Source organism: Vespa velutina, chromosome 10, assembly GCF_912470025.1.
Source record: "Vespa velutina chromosome 10, iVesVel2.1, whole genome shotgun sequence".
In the NCBI taxonomy this organism is placed as follows: Eukaryota; Metazoa; Arthropoda; class Insecta; order Hymenoptera; family Vespidae; genus Vespa; species Vespa velutina.
The window spans coordinates 3,747,684-3,767,683 of NC_062197.1; the positions used below are offsets into that span (position 1 = coordinate 3,747,684).

At 37.2% G+C, this 20,000-nt stretch overlaps 1 protein-coding gene across 16 annotated transcripts in view; it reads left to right on the forward strand.

The window, feature by feature from the left end:
• LOC124951979 (hormone receptor 4) overlaps positions 1 to 20,000 on the forward strand; it is a 111,342-nt gene that overhangs the window by 90,910 nt on the left and 432 nt on the right. For 8 of the 16 annotated variants that reach the window (XM_047501156.1, XM_047501159.1, XM_047501153.1 and 5 more), the window contains 9 exons: positions 7,968 to 8,072; positions 12,346 to 13,494; positions 13,646 to 14,192; positions 14,918 to 15,128; positions 15,351 to 15,707; positions 18,253 to 18,387; positions 18,582 to 18,845; positions 19,108 to 19,300; positions 19,695 to 19,822. In XM_047501156.1, the coding sequence (XP_047357112.1) occupies positions 7,973 to 8,072; positions 12,346 to 13,494; positions 13,646 to 14,192; positions 14,918 to 15,128; positions 15,351 to 15,707; positions 18,253 to 18,387; positions 18,582 to 18,845; positions 19,108 to 19,300; positions 19,695 to 19,822 (3,084 nt within the window). In that variant the 5' untranslated portion in view covers positions 7,968 to 7,972. Of the gene's footprint in view, positions 1 to 1,114; positions 1,442 to 7,967; positions 8,073 to 10,618; positions 11,436 to 12,345; positions 13,495 to 13,645; positions 14,193 to 14,917; positions 15,129 to 15,350; positions 15,708 to 18,252; positions 18,388 to 18,581; positions 18,846 to 19,107; positions 19,301 to 19,694; positions 19,823 to 20,000 lie in introns of those variants that run through there. The other 8 variants (XM_047501164.1, XM_047501163.1, XM_047501167.1 and 5 more) reach the window with 5 other exon arrangements.

Genomic DNA, 20,000 nt, shown 5'->3' on the forward strand with positions numbered 1-20,000 from the left:
TTATTATAAACGCGACGATTTTTTAATCGCGATTTTATCTTTTACAACCCTTTATGATTATCACTCTTATATATATATATATTTTATATATATATATATATATATATATATATATATATATAAAACTTCATACGTGCAAACGTGAAGAACATCTAAATTTAAACTTAGGTACTTAAGTAAAATAATGTAGAGAGAAAGAGAATTTGTGAGAGAGTTTGCGAGAGAGAGAGAGAGAGAGAGAGAACTCTTCGGATGTATTGAAATGAAGAAACGTGAGGAGACGGAGTAATGCTCGTTAGAAATTCTTTCGTCATCGCGTTTGCGTCAAAACGCTTCCTGTTTTGTTCGTAAACAGCACGGTTCTAAAGGCAGCAGCAGTAACAGCAACAGCAGCAGCAACAGCAGCAGCAGCAGCAGCAGCAAAGGCAGGAGCCCTTTTTCTCTCTCTCTCTCTCTCTCTCTCTCTCTCTCTCTTTCTCAACGCAGAATCTCAGAGTCGTAGTAACGACCGTGATCGAATGTCATGGCGATTCCTCCTCCTTCCTCCTCCATAATCTCCCATACCTCCCTCCCTCCCTCCGCCTCCCACCTCCCCTTCCTCCCCACTTCTCCTCCTCCTCCTCCTCGTATACGATCTCCACCTGGAGATCCACCTTCGTAACCGTGGCCGTACGGTTCAACGAGTAACTACGAGAGAGTGAAAGTTCTCGTTTACACGCGCCACGAGTTTTTGGCATTGGGCTTGGTTCGGATTGGAGGATCTCGGTTGGTATCGAGGCCACCGGTACCACCACCACCACCACCATCACCACCACCACCACGACGAGAACTTAACATGGATCCATGAGTTCGGTGGATCGCGTGGCCCGCACACAACTGCCTGCCCCAAAAACTTTGAGTTTCGCGAGGCGTTCACTTCGGCTCTTGGTCGTTTATCGAATGAGAGAATATACGCGTATGTAGTTAGTCAGTTATCTACGTATTTACGTTCGATCGTCTTTGTGATCATCGTGACGTGTTTAAAAAAAAAAAAACGACGAAAGGATAGATAAGAAGGACGTTCTCTTACACGTGTATTATTGTTATCGTAACTCTCTTATGTTTTGTTTTGTTTCTATTGAAAAGATAACGAGAACGAAAGAGAAAGAACGATGGAAAGAGAGCTTATCGTTTCGTTGTTTTTAAATATTACCATTGATAAATATTTCTTATCCTTGGTGATCAATAACAAATCGATTGTATTTAAGACGTCGATTACAACGTGCTCTGTGTATTATTATCTAGTGTTAGCGAAGCAAGGAAAGAGAGAAAAAAAGGATATAATAGGATTTTAGTAAAAGTTCTCCCCACCCACTCCTATTTATTACTCTTCGTTGTTCCTCTTTCTGGAAATAGAAAATGTGCGCCAACATGAGTGTCCTCCAACAAGGCCGTCACATAGGTACGAATAACAATTTTTAAAATATGTATTATTCTATCTCTCTCTCTCTCTCTCTCTCTCTCTCTATATATATATATATATATATATATATATATATATATATATATATATTATCTCCTTGTATATATATATATATATATAACAAGGAGATATTCAAGATCATGATTACGAATCGAGACAAATTTTTCGATTTGCCTACTATGCTTGTGAAATGATTATTCTTTTTTATTCTTTTTTTTATTTATTTTCTTTTTTTTCTCATCAACTTTTGTCTTTCTTTTACTTTTTATTCTTTTCTTTTTTCTTTTTTTATTTCTCTTTTTACTGTCATATCTTTGATTATGTGGAGAAGTTTACGAGAACGAGAACGAGAAAGTTAAAAGGATAAATTTATGTCTCTTCCTTCCTCTCTGTCTCTCTCTCTCTCTCTCTCTCCCCCTTCCTTGTCCTCTCTCTCTTTCTCTCTCTGTTCCTTTTTCTTTCTTTCTTTCTTTCTTTCTTTCTTTCTTTCTTTCTCTCTTTCTTTCTTCCTTTTCTCCGTTAAAAGCGGAAGTTAAATTTACGCGATCGCTATCGTGCCAATTCAGCCACGGTCGATCGCACGAACGATTAGAAACTTGAAAGTATGAGAGTCTTCCTTTTGCTCCAAATTGCAACAGTTCCTAGAATGAAAGAAAAAGAGAAAAAGAGAGAGATAGATAGATAAAGAAAGAGAGAGAGAGAGAGAGAGAGAGAGAAAAAAAGAGAAAGAGAGAAAATGAGACTCGATCGTTTCGTAACGGACATAACTTCGACATTCAAGCGTCCGTCCTCCTTCTTCCTCGCATATAATTAAAAGAAAAAGCAAACGTCGAACGTCAGATATCGACAAAGCCAATGAGAAATTCTAAAGATAATAATTCGCTGAACTCGTAGAAACGTATTCCGATGAAAGAATTTTTTGATTTTGAAATCGTCACTTTTTACGAACGAACGGCAAATGTGTATTCAACGGAAACGGAAAGAAAAGAAGAAGAAAAAAAGGAAGAAAAGAGAAAAAGAGAAAACGAAGAAGAAAAAGAAGAAGAAGAAGAAGAAAGAGAAAGAAAAAGAAACGAAAAGGCAAGAGGAGAAGGGACTGGGACGAAAATGAAAATGTACGTGCATGTGCGCGCGCGTCTGTGTGTCTATCTATCTTTATGTGTGTGTGTGTATGTGTGTGTGTGTGTGTATGTGTTTGAAAGAGAACACGAGCGTTAGTCAGTCATGTAGTTAAAAATAACGGATCGTAATTTGTAACGGTAGTAGGCCGAGAACTCGAATTTCGATCTTTCTACGGTGCTCTCTCTTTCATTCTCTTTCTCTCTCTCTCTCTCTCTCTCTCTCTATATATATATATATATATATATATATATATCTATCTCTCTCTCTCAGTAGCTTATGACACAACACGGTAAGGCTTGCCGTAGGAAAAGTAAGGTAAGGCCAGTGGTATAATAGAGAAACTTTCACTGCAGAGGTTCAATGTACCGGTCTCTCTAACTCTCACTGGCCCGTTCTCTCACTGCCGTCTGCCAACAACTCGTGAACATCCGTACTGACGAAGATAGTAGGTAGTATGCCCCTTCCCCTTTCCCTCTCTTAGCCCTTCCTTACCTTGCCCCATACGATTCCATTTGATTTTTTCTTCGAGATTTATCATATTAAGAATATTAATTATTCTTTTTGCTTTTCATATATCAACTGCTATTTGACAAAACACATTTCATCAAACAATGCAACGTTGTCCTATATCGAACGAGAGAATAAGAGAGAGAGAGAGAGAGAGAGAGAGAGAGAGAGAGAGAGAGAGAAGGAGAAGTTTCGATAATTAAATCGAATTTTAAATATTTAAACATATAAATAAACTTACATATGTATATGTTTTATATAAATCTTATTATTTGTACATATAACAATCGGATTTGGATAAATATTTTAATAACGGTGTAAAATTCATCAGATAGTAACGCCAGCTTGATATTGGTCAAACTCATTAAAATGCGAAATGTTATTTTATACCTGTACGATTAAAAAACGAAGAAGATCTACTCGTTGGATAAGATGGAATTTAACGGTGGTGTGTCGTCGTCGTTGTTTCTTAACGGTACCAAGTATGAAGAGATAAGAAACAAAGTGTTTCGTATCTTCTTCCGTTCTTTATATCTTACATATGATACCCGTTTCATGAATGTTACTTCATATATATATATATATATATATATATATAAATAACATATTCATCCTGACGTATTACTCAAAACGAATAATTTGTTTTCTTTGCGATAATACGAAGGAATAATACGAAAAAACAGACATAGAATTATTTTAGTATAGATACTGCGAGAGACCATTGTCATACTCGAGAATAAAAAAAAGGAAAAAAGATAAAAGAAAGAAGAAAAAGAAGTAGAAGAAGAAGTAGAAATAGAAATAGTAGAAGAAGAAGGAAAAGAAAATGGTAGGAGGTATAGTCTTATAGGATGTCATGGCGTGGGAGAGTCACTTTCACCGTCCACGGTCCCTATAGCGGTAAAATCTACATGGTACATAAAATCGGACGTGCCGTTCCACGATCGGAGCTTATAATAACAATATATAATCAGAAAAGAATGATCGATGGACATATATATTTTTCTCTCTCTCTCTCTCTCTCTCTCTCTCTCTCTTTATTTTTATAATCAGATTATAAAAAAGGAAAAAATGCCAACAAAAATAGTACTGGACGGTGGATCGTTGAGAATAGGAAGAGAGGAGGGGGCGGGGGAGAGGGAGAAAAGGAACAAAAAAAGAAAGGAACAAAAAAAAAGAGAAGGGTTAGAAATAACTAAAATTGAAAACGAAAGAAAATAAAAATATCGGATATATGTAAAGTGAAAAAGAAAGAGGATAGAGAAGGAAAGAGGAACGTAATACGAAGCTCCTCTTCGGAGTAGCTTGAAATGGGCATAGCTTCGTGTCTAATAGAGCGAATGCCTCGTAGGGAGGAACGCGAAACTCGAAAAAGCTTGGCCGACATAGAGAAATAAAGAAGGAGAAAGAGAGAGAGAAAGAGAAAAAGAAAGAGAGATAGAGAGAGAAAGAGAGTGAGAGTGAGTGAGAGAAAGATATAGAAAAGAAGCTTGCGCTTAGGCTTGGAGGCTAACACGAACACGACAAAAGAGACTACTTACTTGTAGTCTTTGTAGTCGTCGCGTAGTCGTCGGCACTCCGGCCTCTCAAGAAGAGACCGTAGGTTAGTGCATTGGCTGCACTTTCCGTCTCGGTGTGTGCATGTGCACGCCGGCAGTGGCGACGGCGACGGCGACGGCAGCGGCGGCGGCGGCGGTAGCGACGGCAGCGTCGGCTCTCGGTCGTATGCATGCATTGGTTACGCAAGAATAGCAACGTGTGTGAGACTGCTGACCCACATACGGCGGCAGGGAGCAAGGACCCCGGCTTCGGCACGTACACGCGCGTTTCCACATATACATACTTACATACATACATACATGCACACATACATACATACATACACATGTATACGCACGCACACATACATACTCAATGAGAGGAAACTGAGAAAGAGTATCGTATATGTGTAAGCGAGTGCACTCACTCCCTCTCCAATAATACTCTCGTATAAAATGCGCATGTCTATGGATACGTGATGCGCGCTACCGTGTTATATATATATATATGTATATATATATATATATATTCCTCTCACTCTCGCCATCTCACTCGAAACTACCGCCGCGTATTCTCTTCTTCTTTTCGCGCATGCCAACGCCCGCGAGCATCCGACTGTATGAGTGCACATGCAACTCCATCTGTCGACTTATACGCTTAACCATAGAACGCACACACACTGCTCTCGGCCCACGTGGCTCTGCGATAGATGCAGGCCGGCTTAAGGACCGTTCACACATCAACATCTCTTTATCGATTAATCTAAAATAAATTAAAAATCGAGAATGGTTTTTCTTCGTTTTCTTTTTTTCTTTTTTTCTTTTTTTTTTTTTTGTTTCTTCTTCTATTTTTTTTCCCTTTCCGTCTTTCTTTTTTTTTTTTTCTTTTTTTCTTTCTTATTTCTTTGATTTGTCTCTGTCCCACGATCTTTCATCACGCTAATAACTATACTTTTTTTTTTACTTTCGAATCATCTCCGATTAAACGAACATCGAACGCATTTCATTAATAGAAATACAAAATTAATATAATGGAATTCAAATCGTAATGATTCACGTTTTTCGCCGAGCATTTTATTAAGCAAAAGAAGAAGCAAAAAAAAAAAAAAAAAAAAAAAGAAAAGAAGAAATGATCGTTTAATTGTCATGCGTATTACAAAAAGTAATTATCGTTATTTCGTTTGTTATAATGACGACCGCTATTCGCATCTATGTCCTTGCGTGAAATTTTTATCAAGAAGTCAAGGCGCTCTCTCTCTCTCTCTCTCTCTCTCTCTCTCTCTCTCAAGGCGCAGGCCGTCTTACCTAAATTCTCGGCATTGATCGGACGCATTAAAAATATCTTCCAATGGTGACGACCGATATACAGAACATTTGACGATTTAATTCCCCACCCAACCATTCCGCCTATTCACAAAAAAAAAAAAAGAAAAAAAAAAAAGAAAAAAGAAAAAAGGAAAAATCTCTAACGCCTTTTCCAATGATCCCGCTCGAGGAAAGCAACTTTCGAATAGAATGACTTTTCATTTCTTCGGAATCTACGAGTGACGCTATAATTCCAATCTCGACTGAACGATGCAAAAAGAGTGTTCTAGTTTTATTGAAAAAAAAAAAAAAAACAAAAAAGAAAAAAATAAAAAAAAAAAAAGAAAAGAAAAAAGAAAATTAATCCGCGAAGTTATGCAAAAAAGTATACTTATGTATACCTATGTTGCATACAATATATATAGGTATACGTGACTAATATATGCATATCTATAATTGTTCAAACATTTGCATTTATAATAATTCATTCCTATAAAATATGTTTCGTCTTGACGACACCCATTCATTCATTCACAACGCATACAACAAAGTTTTTTCTTTCTCTCTCTCTCTCTCTCTCTCTCTCTCTCTCTCTCTCTCTCTCTCTCTCTTGACCCGTTGACGATGGATCAAAGGGTTCTCGAGTCAGCAGACTTTACGAGTGCGATCATCAACGACAACTACGACGACGATGATCTCGCGGTATGATTAAAATGACCCAAAAGTAGAAGTGAACTCGTCTCGTTCGGTTCTTTAGACGTCATAAAAACGAGACTCGTAAGCCGATCCTTCGAGCAGGCGTACCGTGTACCTAATTATTCGCAGACCATTTAAACGATAACGTGATGGAGTTATTACTATCAGAATGACGATTCCAGAGATTAAGTACAAGAAGAATATAAAAGAAGTAGAGGAATAATAAAGTGTTATTAAAATGACATGATGCAACTGACTCATAACTTTAATTTTATAGATATTTGTCAATAATATATATATATATATATATATATATATATATATATATATGTGTGTGTGTGTGTGTGTGAATGTATGTGATATCTATGATATTAAAAGAGCATTTCATATAAGAAAATATTATTGGAAAAATATTGGTTATTATCTACATGAATTTATTTTTATTTATTTATTTTTTTTTTCTTTCTTTTGTTTTTTTTCTACAATACGATACCAGATAAAAAGGATGACACGGAAGGAAATAAGAACGATTCTACAAATGAAATGAATATTCTTTTTTAAAGTTGCAAATCTATTTCTTTTCTTTGTTTTTTGTTTAAATTGTTAAAAAAAAAAAAAAAAAAAAAAAAAGAAAAAAAGAAAAAAAGAAATGTAAAGATTATAATTGAACACCCAGTACATCCGTTTATTGTAATCTCCCAGTTAGAGCAACGATGGACTGACTCGTCTAGGCACGACCTCCAATTATAGCATTATTTAACATTGTTGCACGGAGAGTAGTCATACGTTCCAAAGAAACCGGAGGTCCCGTGAACCCCATAAAGCTTGCCAACTCGTAACGCCTATGTAATCTAAGCGATACGTCGTAGAAATGGCCAAGATATAAGAGAATTTTGCACGTTACACCGCGAAACGATATTCTACCACGTACGATCCAATTGTCTGCTATTGACTAAAGAGAAATTAATGACAAAATATGCGTTCACTGGAATCGCGAATGCGTGTTCGTTACTACTTTCAAACATTCATATAATTTTTCGTTGTAGTTGGTATACTCGTAAGAAAAAAAAAAAAAAAAAAAAAAAAAAAAAAAGAAAGAAAGAAAGAAAGAAAGAAAAAAAAAAGAAAACGAAGTAATAATTATGGTCCTTCATTTGATACTAAATAATATGTATCTATATGATCAGAACATTAAATTACATTCTTTACATTTTTCTACGATATATATCGGAATGAAATTTTCTTTTTCTTTTTTTTTTTTTTTTTTTTTTTTTTTTTTTTTTTTTTTTTCTATCTATGATCATTAACAATTCATAATATATAATTATTTGTTACAGGAATTATGACCCTTACGAGCAGCCCGTGTGAGCTAGACAACATGAGCTTGTTTCAAGACCTCAAGTTGAAAAGGAGAAAGGTCGACTCCCGATGTAGTAGCGACGGTAAGAAGTCAATTCATTTTTTTTTCTCTCACTCATTCTTATTTTTATTCTTATTCTTATTCTTATTCTTATTCTTATTCTTATTCTTATTCTTATTCTTATTCTTATTCTTATTCTTCATCATCATCTTCTTCTTCTTCTTCTTATTCTTCTTCTTCTTCTTCTTGTTCCTTTTCTTTACTACGAAGAAGAAAATAGGACACGTAGAGAATAAATTAATAATCGTTTAACATCAATTCGAACAGACGAACGCGTTAATTATCGTCATCGCAATTATTCCAACATAGCATAGGAAACATATAATTAGAAATCTACGGAATAATTAGAAATCTGCTGAATATCAAAGCACATCGTTTATTCCTCCTTAGAGATCTATATTATCGTTCATATAATCTTATATGAAACGTTTCAATCCGCTTATCTTCGTTCTATGATATCAAAGAAGGTACGGATAAGCCTCGTCCTTGCTTTCGAGAAAAGTGCAAATCCTATAACACGTAAATATATCTTTTAATATTGTTATCATAACTTTGCCAATCGAACACGTGACCAATGGGGAAAAAGTAAATGAAGCAAAATGGAATTTAATGCAGGATTGTGTTCGTTTTAGATATAATAATAAATGTGCAAGCAGGATAAATAATAGAAAGGATGATAAATGAACAAATCAAAAAAAAAAAAAAAAAGAAAAAAACAAAGAAAGAAAGACATTGATCTCATCTACGAATGGTCGTCTTCATCTTCGTAGTCATTGTAGTCATCTTAATCATAGTCGTCGTCGTCGTCGTCGTCGTCGTCGCCGTCGTCATTGTCATCATTGTCATTATTGTCGTTGTCGTTGGTTGGCAAGGATAGGTCGAGACGTGGGTGAAAGGAAGAGACTATGTAGGCGGGGGTTAAATCTAAAAGGAGGGTAGTAGGTGGCAGTGCAGGGTTGAATATCACGCGGTTTCCCGGACGTGCACCGGTGCTAGTTCGACTTCGCTTGAACTCGCGTTAACATGTGTTGTCATTCTCCTCATCTCTTTATCAACGTAGTATCTATATATATGTATATATATATATATATATATATATATATATATACACATACACACACATATACACATATATACCCATATATATATATATATATATGTATGTATACATATATATATATATATATATATATGTGTATATTTCTCTCTTAGTTTTTCTTTCACTTTCTCAAAAATCGAATCTTCCGGGAGGAAGGAATAGTTAAACGTATGTCGTACGAAAGCGATTCGTATCAAAGAAGCGAGCGAGAGTCTCGAAAGCGAGAATGCTGAGCGAGCTGCATCGATTTTTCGACACACGGTTGCAAACGGCACGATACCAATGACCCTCGACCTAGCGCCGGTTAAAGGTCAGAGACAGTTACTGGAATCGATCTTAACATTCACGAGTACGTCAGAAGAGATCTCACTCCTCAATCATCACTCTGTCAAGATGTTAATGAAGATGAACGATTTGAAGGATCGGTGAACGCGTTAAAGTGATCGAAATTTTCTTCTTCTTCTTCTTCTTCTTCTTCTTCCTTTACTTTTTCTTTGTTTTTTCTCCTTTTTTTTTTGTTTTTTTTTTTTCTTGCTTTTTTCCTTTTCCCTCTAAAATTTCTTCGCTATTCCTATTTCAGTGATAAATATACGATAATTTTTGTTGATTCATTCATATGCTGGAACGACACTCATCGTTGTCTTTGTCGTCGTCGTCGTTGTCGTCGTCGTCGTCGTCGTCGTCGTCGTCGTCGTTGTCGTCGTCGTCGTCGTCGTAGTTGTTGTGGTCATCGTCGTCGTCGTCGTCGTCGTCGTTATTACAATCGTCGTCGTTCGCGATATGCTCGACAATGCGACGCTCTCGGTGAATCATTGATCCCTCTCGATTACACGTGAACAGTCAACGCTCGCTGCTCAACGAGAGAGAACGACGCAATTGCGTTTGACGTGACGCGACCAAAACGAATTTTCGAATCGATCGTCAATGGAGTACTACGAGAGTACATAGCGACGACTAAATTATCATCCTGAGTTCGTTCACTTTTATTCTCGAACGATACATAAGAAGAAATATAAAAGGATACGAAGAAATAAATAGAAAAAGCAAGAAAAAGAAATGAAAAATTAAAAAAAAAAAAAAAAAAAAAGAAAAATAGTATCATGGCGATGAAATAGAAAATCCGTTTCCGTGTCGCGATAAATTCCGTTATCGTTATCGCCACGAAAATCCGGAAAATATCTATATATTTGATTTATTATTATACAAACACAATATATAACATTATCATAGTTTATAGTAATAACTCATCGTGGTGGGATCGTATAAATTATATATCATTATAAATCTAAAAATTATTACTGTCATATTTATCACACGTGGATCCAGTGGATTATAATCGATTTAATTTGAAGAAAATCGAACATGATATCTATTACATTAATATAGATATATACGTATGTGTGTATATATATATATATATATATATATATATATATATATATATAACATGTATAGACACATTGTGACAATAATTTTCATTTAGTAAACATCTAGTTAAATATAATCTATGCTTTGTTAAATATTAAATTATCGTTGAAATGATTTGTATACGAGGTAAAGGATAAAGAAGGAAAGGAAAAAAAAAAAAAGAAAAAAAAGAAAAAAATATAAGTAATCGCAGGAAAATGCGACCGACTTCCCGAATTGTGTCCGACTAATATCGTTCGTTACTACTCAAGTACAAGAATGAAATCATACCGGTAGCTTCGATTACCAGGTGCATTGAATATATTAAAAAGTGTTTATCAAAGGACCACATATATCTATTGACATAATTAAAACGATTTTAATGATCTTAATGCGAGAAGAAAAACATATGACGAAATGACTAAGCGTCATGATGACTTGTAAGAAGAGAAAGATCGTAAGATCAACAATAATAAAAATATAAATACAAATTATTTGATTGTCGTATAAAACGTCGTATAGAAAACGTATGTTGATAAAAAAAAAAAAAAAGAGCAAAAAAGAACAAAATGACATTTCCAATAGAAAATAACGTATCTATCGCAACGAGACACCATTTGCTTGGAGAAAATTGGAATCCATGGAACATGGATTACAATAGAATGCTACGTGGTACGACTTATCAAAGATTTTCGATGTATACGTACCCATATAACCCGTATAATAATAATAATTATTATTATTATGATTATACCACTTGCGATAGTTATTACAATTTACGGCATAACTTTCGATTCCCATTGAATTTCGACTCGTACACAATGTTCGATCATTATTACAAGACATTGGATTCGAAGAACGTCTACCCAACGATCTTCGGTAAATATTCTGATTTAAATTATATATTAATTTTTCTTAAATTTTTGTAATTTATGATTTTTCGATAAAAAAAAAAAAAAAAAAAAAAAAAAAAAAAAAAAAAGAAAAGAAAAAAAGAAAGAGAGAAAAAGAAAAAAAAAAAAAGAAAAAGTATTACTCCGTAAATCGTTAAAAAGTAAATAGGATCTCTGAACGAACGAAGGGACATTGTTTGTAGGGGAAAGGGGAAATATAGTGTATGCTTTTGCGAACGAATGATCCGCACGTACCGATATCTACCGTGATCGTACTATTAATAGAATGGAAACTGGTGCCTAGGTACCCACAATCGCGGCTCGGCCTTGTCAACTGCATTCCTTCCTTGACCTACACGAACGAACCAGCCATAGCCCCCAGATCCTTTTCAACAAAGCGACACAACAGCGTCGACTATATTACACTTTCGTGTCAGTCACTTAAGTAGCACCGTGACTCTCCCAAGTCCCATAAAAAAGAAAAAAAAAAAAACAAAAAAAAAAAGAAAAAAAGGAAAGAAAAAAAAAGAAAAAAAGAAGGAAAGATTTTCACAGCTGCACTTGCCGCACCTTGAAACCCACATTCTGTCTTTATTACCGTTTCACATTAAACCGTTTAATAGTTCACGCGAAGTAAACTTTCGATTAGATTCGATAAAACGATATAACGATGTATTTCTTCTATCATAGGATGGGCTTAGTTGACGAATAGATCGTCTTCTTTTTGATCGGTATCGTAACGATGTCGAACGAACAAGTTTCTTCTACTTGAGATTTTCCTCGATGTATAACGTAATCGATTTCGATAATTCGATGATAAGGTGTCCTAACCGAGGAGAATTATGCGTTAAAATTAGGCCGATTTATAAACGAGACACCAACGCCTTATTTCTCAGACTCCCCGGTATCCCTCGGATCAGCAGGCTCGCCGCTCGGGATCCAGCCGGCGGACGCACCTTCACCCATAAACTTTCCTGCTCCAGGGGAGAGCATGGCGGATACCTCGACCCTGTCACCAGACGCCAACATGCCAGGCTCGCCGGATTGTCCTATGGTCAAAGTGAAGAGCGAGTACGTCCTGGGCAGCCCGAGTCCAGGAACACCTCGAGATCCTTTGCGAGTCACTGCCATTAGTGGTGGTGGTGGAGGTGGAGGAAGTAATGGCGGAGGTGCAGGAAGTGCTGGAGGAGGAGGTGGAGGAGGTGCTCAGGAATTACGCGAAACAACGTGCTCGGATCGTGCTTCGCCTGATTCGGTCTTCCCAGATGCTGGAAGCATGGTGGGATTTAGGGTTATCGAGGAACAACAGCAGCAACACCATCACCAGCAGCAGCAGCAGCAGCAACAGCAACAGCAGCAGCAACATCATCACCAGCAGCAGCAACAGCAGCAGCAGCAGCAGCAGCAGCAGCAGCAACGTTCCAGCACACCAGCACCAAACAGATCCTCACCTTATTCACCCGTTCAAGCTGTTTCCACGACACCAATGCCTCTAGAACCGTCCTCAAGGAGCGAAAGTCCCGATAAAGGTGATCTTTCATCTATCCAAATGAAAGAGGAATCTGACAATTCGGTCTTCGACGGTGGAGGCGGTGGAGGTGGTGGTGGTGGTGGTGGCGGAGGCAGCGGCGGCAGTGGTGGAAGTAATTCCGGCGTTCGTACGGACACATCCAGCCAGCCTAGTCACCGGAATAGTCCGTCGTCGCAATACAATCCAAACCAGAGTATGAGCCCTACTGGTAGTTCGGCTCACGTCTCTCAACAGCAGCAGCAACAGCCGCAACAAGCATCGCCAAGGGCGCGAGCGCCATCGGTACCGCCTCATCTCCTGGCTCATCATCAATTCTGGTCACAAAATTCCGGCGTACAGGGATTTGCCACGCAAAGGCTATTGAACGGCGTAATAAGTAGTGCCGTTAGTTATGGACAAAATGTTGCGACGGTTTCCACCAGTAGCTGCACTACTTCTAGTAGTAGTACGGGAACTGGTAATAGCGGTGGTGGAACTTCCGGAAGTACGGGGGCAACCACAACGGCGTCTTCGTGTAAGTTCATTGCACGGCGAGGGGTGATATTCGAATCTTATCACCCTTTGAATGAATCCTTTTTATGTGTTTTATATTAATAACAGATTTCATTTGTCTATTCGTCTGACATAAAACATTTGTTTATTTTCAATGCGTATTAAATTTTCAGGCGAAGGAATGAAGCCACCGGCTCAAAGACCAGCCCCAGCACCACCCAGACCACCGCCCACGGTGATCATGGGAGAAATTGGTGGCGTTAGGACGATGATATGGTCAACGCCACCTTTGGATCCTGTACCACCACCCGCGGCCTCGTGGACCGCCACAGCCGCGGCTGCCTCTTGTTCCTCTTCCGAGGAATCAGCGGCACAACTTCTCCTAAACCTCGGACAAGAGTCCAGAGGGAAACCACCTTCCGTTTCCTATTCGTCCGGACCACCCCTCAACATGGAGAGGCTATGGGCCGGCGATTTAACGCAACTGCCGGCTGCCCAGCAGATGCAAGCCCTCAATCTCACGGCATCAGGCTCCAGTCAGCCTTGGGTGAGAAACGGCGGGGTCGTCAAGTCCGAGGCGGCCTCGCAATCAATGTCGGTCGCACCACCTGCCCCACCGTTACCGCCTCAGGAACACGAGGAAGACGAAACGCCCATGATCTGCATGATCTGTGAGGATAAAGCCACGGGTTTACATTATGGCATTATCACGTGCGAAGGGTAAGTTTCTTTTAATTTTGTATCATCAACTTTAAAATTATACGATGTAGATCTTTTATGAATATCTTAAATTTTTTATATGTAAGTCAAGAATAATGTTCGGATACTTTCAAATGGAACCTCATTGACTATACAATGATTTAGATATATTTTATTTTTGATAAACAAACTATTACCATGTTCAAAATTAAAAACAAAAAGACCTTCTTAGTACACTACAACCTTAGTAGAGTACAACCTACAAGTTCTTAATCATCCACCTATTTTCCCGCTCCATTTCCCTAGCTGACGATATCCATCCAAGTTGGAAGAAATACTCCTTGAAAAATATCTCTTGAAAATTTACGTAAGGATACTCCAAATTAATTCTGGATATCACCACTGGGTATCGTTGTCTGACCAACGTCGCAATTTCTATCCCCGTCGTTCTCCGTTGTCTGACACGTAACGAGACGTCGTTTATATGAGGAAACTTTACGTAGTTTTCTTCCTTTGAATCGTTTCGATTAAAAATGAATACTTTAATCCTTCATCGGGAATATCTTGCTGCGTGCTTTCAAAGCTGTATTTGAAGTGACTTAAAGTGTAAAAAAAAAAAAAAAAAGAAAGAAAAAAAGAAAAAAAACAAAGAAAAAAAAAGAAAAACAAAGAAAACTAAAGAAAAGACAAAAACAAAAAGAAAAGAAAAGATTCAAAAACAACAACGATCGATCTTGCTGCTGCAGGTGCAAAGGTTTCTTCAAAAGGACTGTACAAAATAGGCGGGTGTATACGTGTGTAGCAGAAGGTGGCTGCGAAATCACAAAGGCACAGAGAAACAGGTGTCAGTACTGCCGTTTTAAAAAGTGTATCGAACAGGGTATGGTCCTGCAAGCCGTTAGAGAAGACCGGATGCCTGGCGGAAGAAATTCCGGTGCGGTCTATAATCTTTATAAGGTTGGTATTAAAATGATTAAAATGAACAACTTTTGTATCTCGTCGATATTATAAAGGGCAAAAAATAAAAAAGGCAGAGGAAAAAGAAAAAAAAAAAAAAGAACACAAGAAAAATAGGAAGAAAGGAAAAGAAAGCAAAGAAAATCTTACAATCGTCATATACGCAATATTAAGTATTATGTACGAATTAAATGACAAAGTTATGCGATTATGACTTTACAGGTTAAATACAAGAAGCATAAGAAGAGCAACAAAGGAAGTGGGATGAGCGGTGGGAACATGGGTGGCATGGGTGGCGGTGGTAACGTTGGTGGTGTGAACGGGTCGGGATCCCTTGGTGCCAATAAAGGTACCATGGGCCCGACGATGTTAGACAAACACATGGTAGCAGCTGCGGCTGCACATCATAGTCAGCAACAGCACGCACAGCTCGCTGGTAGCTTCCTTCATCATCATAAAATTTCGTCGGGCGATCCGCTCAACTCGCAACCTACTCCCAGCCATCCAAGTCACCCTGCCCATTCGGGCCACCTCGTCAATGGAACGATCCTGAAGACTGCTTTGACCAACCCTTCTGAGGTTATTATATTTTTTGAATATTTTCTGCGTGTTCATAAAAAAAAAAAAAAAAAAAAAAAATAAGTCGTCATTACCAAATAACATCAATGGCGTCAATTGACGCTCTATTTACATTTCATTGATCTATACGATCGCGATTCTTCCATTGGTATCATATCCAGTTCTTTTAACTTTTACTTTACATTGATTGATCGATCGACACGATAGCTTTATAAGAGCAACGTCAAAATCAAAACGAAACGACAACGCTTTCTCTTTCCTTAGGAATAAGCTGCTAGCTATCTGTGAACCAGATATTAATACATACGAATCAACGTCTGAAAAGATCACCGATACCATAGCATATTCCGTATTCGAGGCTAGCAATTTAAGTGATTTATTTTTCCCGGCTCCAGTTAGAAATCGAGCGGGACTCGACAAAAGTTGATCTTTACCGGTAGAATACATTCGAGATCGTTGATGAGAACTACCCGAAGGCATCTTCACTTTCACTTTTGTACACAGCTGCTCCGCTCTACGGCAGGACGTACGGACGTTCGAAATCGTTTTACCAATCTGTTGACTTCTATCAATTTTCTCGCGAAGAAATTCTCTTTTATTCGAAAAATATATGTATAATAATAATACGCTCGAGAAAGAGAAAGAGAGAGAAAGAGAGAAGACACTTTCTTGGAAATAGTTTATCGTGAGAATAAAGTAAACGAAAAAGAAATACTTTCACGTTCGATCATGCTGTTCCAAATGTCATAGAATATTTTTCTTTTTCTTTTTTTTTTCCCATTTCAAATCTCTTAAAGAAAGCGCAATGAATTATATATGTTTCTATTTAATTATTTATTCATCCTCACGTGTTGGATGATAAAAAAAAAAAAAAAAAAAAAAAAAAAAAAAAAAAAAAACAGAAAAAATATTAGAGACGTGTAATAGAAACGTATAAATATGATATTCGATATATTAACTAACATAAACACGCGCTCAAGCGCGCGCGCGCGCACGCGCATGCACGCGTACAAGTTAAATCTAGTTCCCGTCTTTCATCGTGTTGATCCTGAAATGAATGAACTCTTCGCTGCAATTTCACTTTCTTACGACTTATCTTGCGCAAGCCTCAAGGTTTCCCACATTACGAAAGCCGATAGATAGAACGAACAGAGGCAATAACGGCAGGCTCGCTCGAAAGCCAACTTGATCGGCATCGCCGTCTCTATTTTATCCTTTCTATAGAATGATAGATCTTTCTTATGATGAGATGATGATAAATCGATAATTCTAAAAGTAAATCAATTAAATTGGATTAAAGAAATTTGAAAAAAAAAAAAAAGAAGAAAATGAGAAAAGAAAAAAAAGTATTTGCTATCTCCTTTTTTTATTTTATTTTCTCTCTTTTTTTCCTCTCATTTTTTCTTTCTTTTCTTCTTTCTTTCTTCCTTTCTTTCTTTTTACATAATCACGAACAAGATATAAAACGCATTTAAAATTCTAACTTTAACTGTTTCGATTTTAAAAGACAATGTTTTACTATAAATCCAATGATTCGTGAAATTATTATCACGGGACATCGTGATGGCTCATAAAAGAGATATCCATAGAAAATAGATATCAAATTGAAGTGACTATACGTTAAAAATGTCCGGAGCATCCAGGTGAAACAGCACGATGACGATCGGCTAGGGACAATAGAAAATCAGCGACAACCGGTGCCAAGGACGGGCAGTTCTCCGGTCGTTTCGTAACTCGTGAAAGTCTGCGCAAGGGACACTGACCTCTTACCACCTTCCCCCGCCATCCCCGTCCCCTCTCTCTCTCTCTCTCTCTCTCTCTCTATCTATCTCTCTCTCTCTTCCTTCCCCGTCACCTTCGTCTGCCTCTTTCCGCCTTTTTCTCCTTCTGCTCTCTGGTGTTCCCTTGTTGTTCTCCCACCCTATCATCGCCACCACTACCATTTACCTCTCCTACGTTCTCTTCCTCCTTCTCTTTCGCGCCACCCTCGAGGAGTTTCAGTCAACAAACCACGCGACATCGTGGTCCCACGATAGACAATGGGGTGCGTGAAAAATCTTATTACGAGTGTGAATAACCTAGAATTTTTTTTTATACATACATATAAAATAACAAATAGATATTATACGTACAATGATTTCACCTTCTTATTTCTTATAATATAATTTTGTAATACCGCTATCGTATTTTTACGTTTTATTCTCTCTCTCTCTCTCTCTCTCTCTCTCTCTCTCTCTCTTTCTCCCTCTCTCTCTCTCTCTTTCTCTCTTGCTCCCTCTCGCGTGATCCAAGAATACCGATCTCAAGGAATTATTTTCAAGGAAGTAACGCGAAAAGGTCAGTGAGAAAGGTCAATTGACTTTGAACGAGAATCGTGTTTCTTTAACGACAAAGAATTGGAAATGATGACGTTGGTGATGATCTTGATAAACTTTCATAAATGATCCATTCGAATATGATATTTTCCCGATAATGATTTTCTTATTCAATAAAGACGAATTTTATTTCTTTGTTTTTTTTTTTTTCTTTCTTTCTTATTTTTTAGGTGGTACATTTACGGCAGAGGCTAGATAACGCCGTTAGTAGTTCGAGGGATAGAGCATTTCCTTTGGACGCGACCCTCGCTATGATTCAAACGCTCATAGATTGCGACGAGTTCCAAGATATTGCTACGTTAAGGGTATTTTATTTCATAACTATATTCAAATAATTTATCGTACTATCAAAAAATTCTGAAGATAATACGAATATAATATAACGTTTAATTCGATATTATTTAAATTATCTTCTTTATATTTGATTAAATATAGTATTAAAATGATTTTATTAACTTTTCTAATAATGATTTTATTTTACTTTTTCAATCCTGAACAGAACTTGGACGAGCTGCTGGACCATAAATCAGATTTAAGTGAGAAGCTGTGTCAAATAGGAGACAGCATAGTGTACAAGTTGGTGCAGTGGACCAAAAGGTTACCGTTTTACCTTGAGCTGCCGGTTGAAGTTCACACGAGGCTGCTCACTCACAAGTGGCACGAACTCCTCGTGCTGACCACCTCCGCTTATCAGGCGATGCACGGTCAGCATAAGTTCACCAATGTGGCCTCGGATGAGACGGGCGTGGATTTTATGCAAGAAGTAATTATTTCCCCTTTCCTTATTATCTTTCTTTTTTTTTCATTATCGTTACTACATCATCCGTATGTCTTTCGCTGACCAAATAAAATTTTTACAGATATATATGTATATAATAAAAATGTATTAATGCGGCAGTTTTTTTTAATTTGTCACCTAATTGAATTTGTCAGACCACGTACGAGTTCATACTAAGCCGCGAAATAAAAAAAAAAAAAAAAAAGAAAAAAAGAAAAGGAAAATAATGATAATTTATTCCTAACAGGTTTCCAACAACATGTATACGCTGCAAACGTGCCTAACTAGCATGATGGGCAGACCGATAACCATGGACCAATTACGGCAAGACGTAGGGCTCATGGTAGAAAAAATAACTTATGTCACGCTTATGTTCAGGCGAGTAAGGCTACGGATGGAGGAATATGTCTGTCTAAAAGTGATCACCATGCTCTCGCAAGGTAAATATATGTGTAAGGAAATATTCGTATAGATTCATACGTGAGAAATTAATATCCCTTAATTAATTATAGAAATAATTAACTACTTAATTAATTATAGAAATAATTAATTACTCGTAATCACGCATAATACATAAGGTGATCTGTTTTTTGTTTGTCTGTTTGTTCGGTTTTTTTTTCATTTTTTTTTTTCTTTTTTTTTCTTTTTTTTTTTTTTTTTTTTTTTTTTTTTTTTTTTTTATATACATAACGCTGCAAATTGGAGATGCAAAATGTAAGCATTAGAAACATTAACCTAATCCTTATTTAATCGAATATTTTTCATTATGTTACGAATGATCGCAATAAAATTCAACTAAACAATATTTGATCTATTCTTTTCTATTATCCTTAGCACGAGGAGGTACACTGGAGTTAGAACAGATACAAGAACGGTACATGAGCTGTCTGCGAAGTTTCGTCGAACACAGTGCACCACAGCAACCAGGTCGATTTCACGATCTTCTCGTCAGGTTGCCGGAAGTAAGTTTAATGAGATATGCAGGGTGTTGAGATGGGGTAGGATGGGGGTAGGCGGGTGAGATTGGAGCATGAATCGTTTGATTTTTCTTTGATCACACTTTGGTGTATATACGAAATAATTATTAATGATACATATCTACGTTTTACACGCACGAAAAAAAAAGGTCACATATTAAGT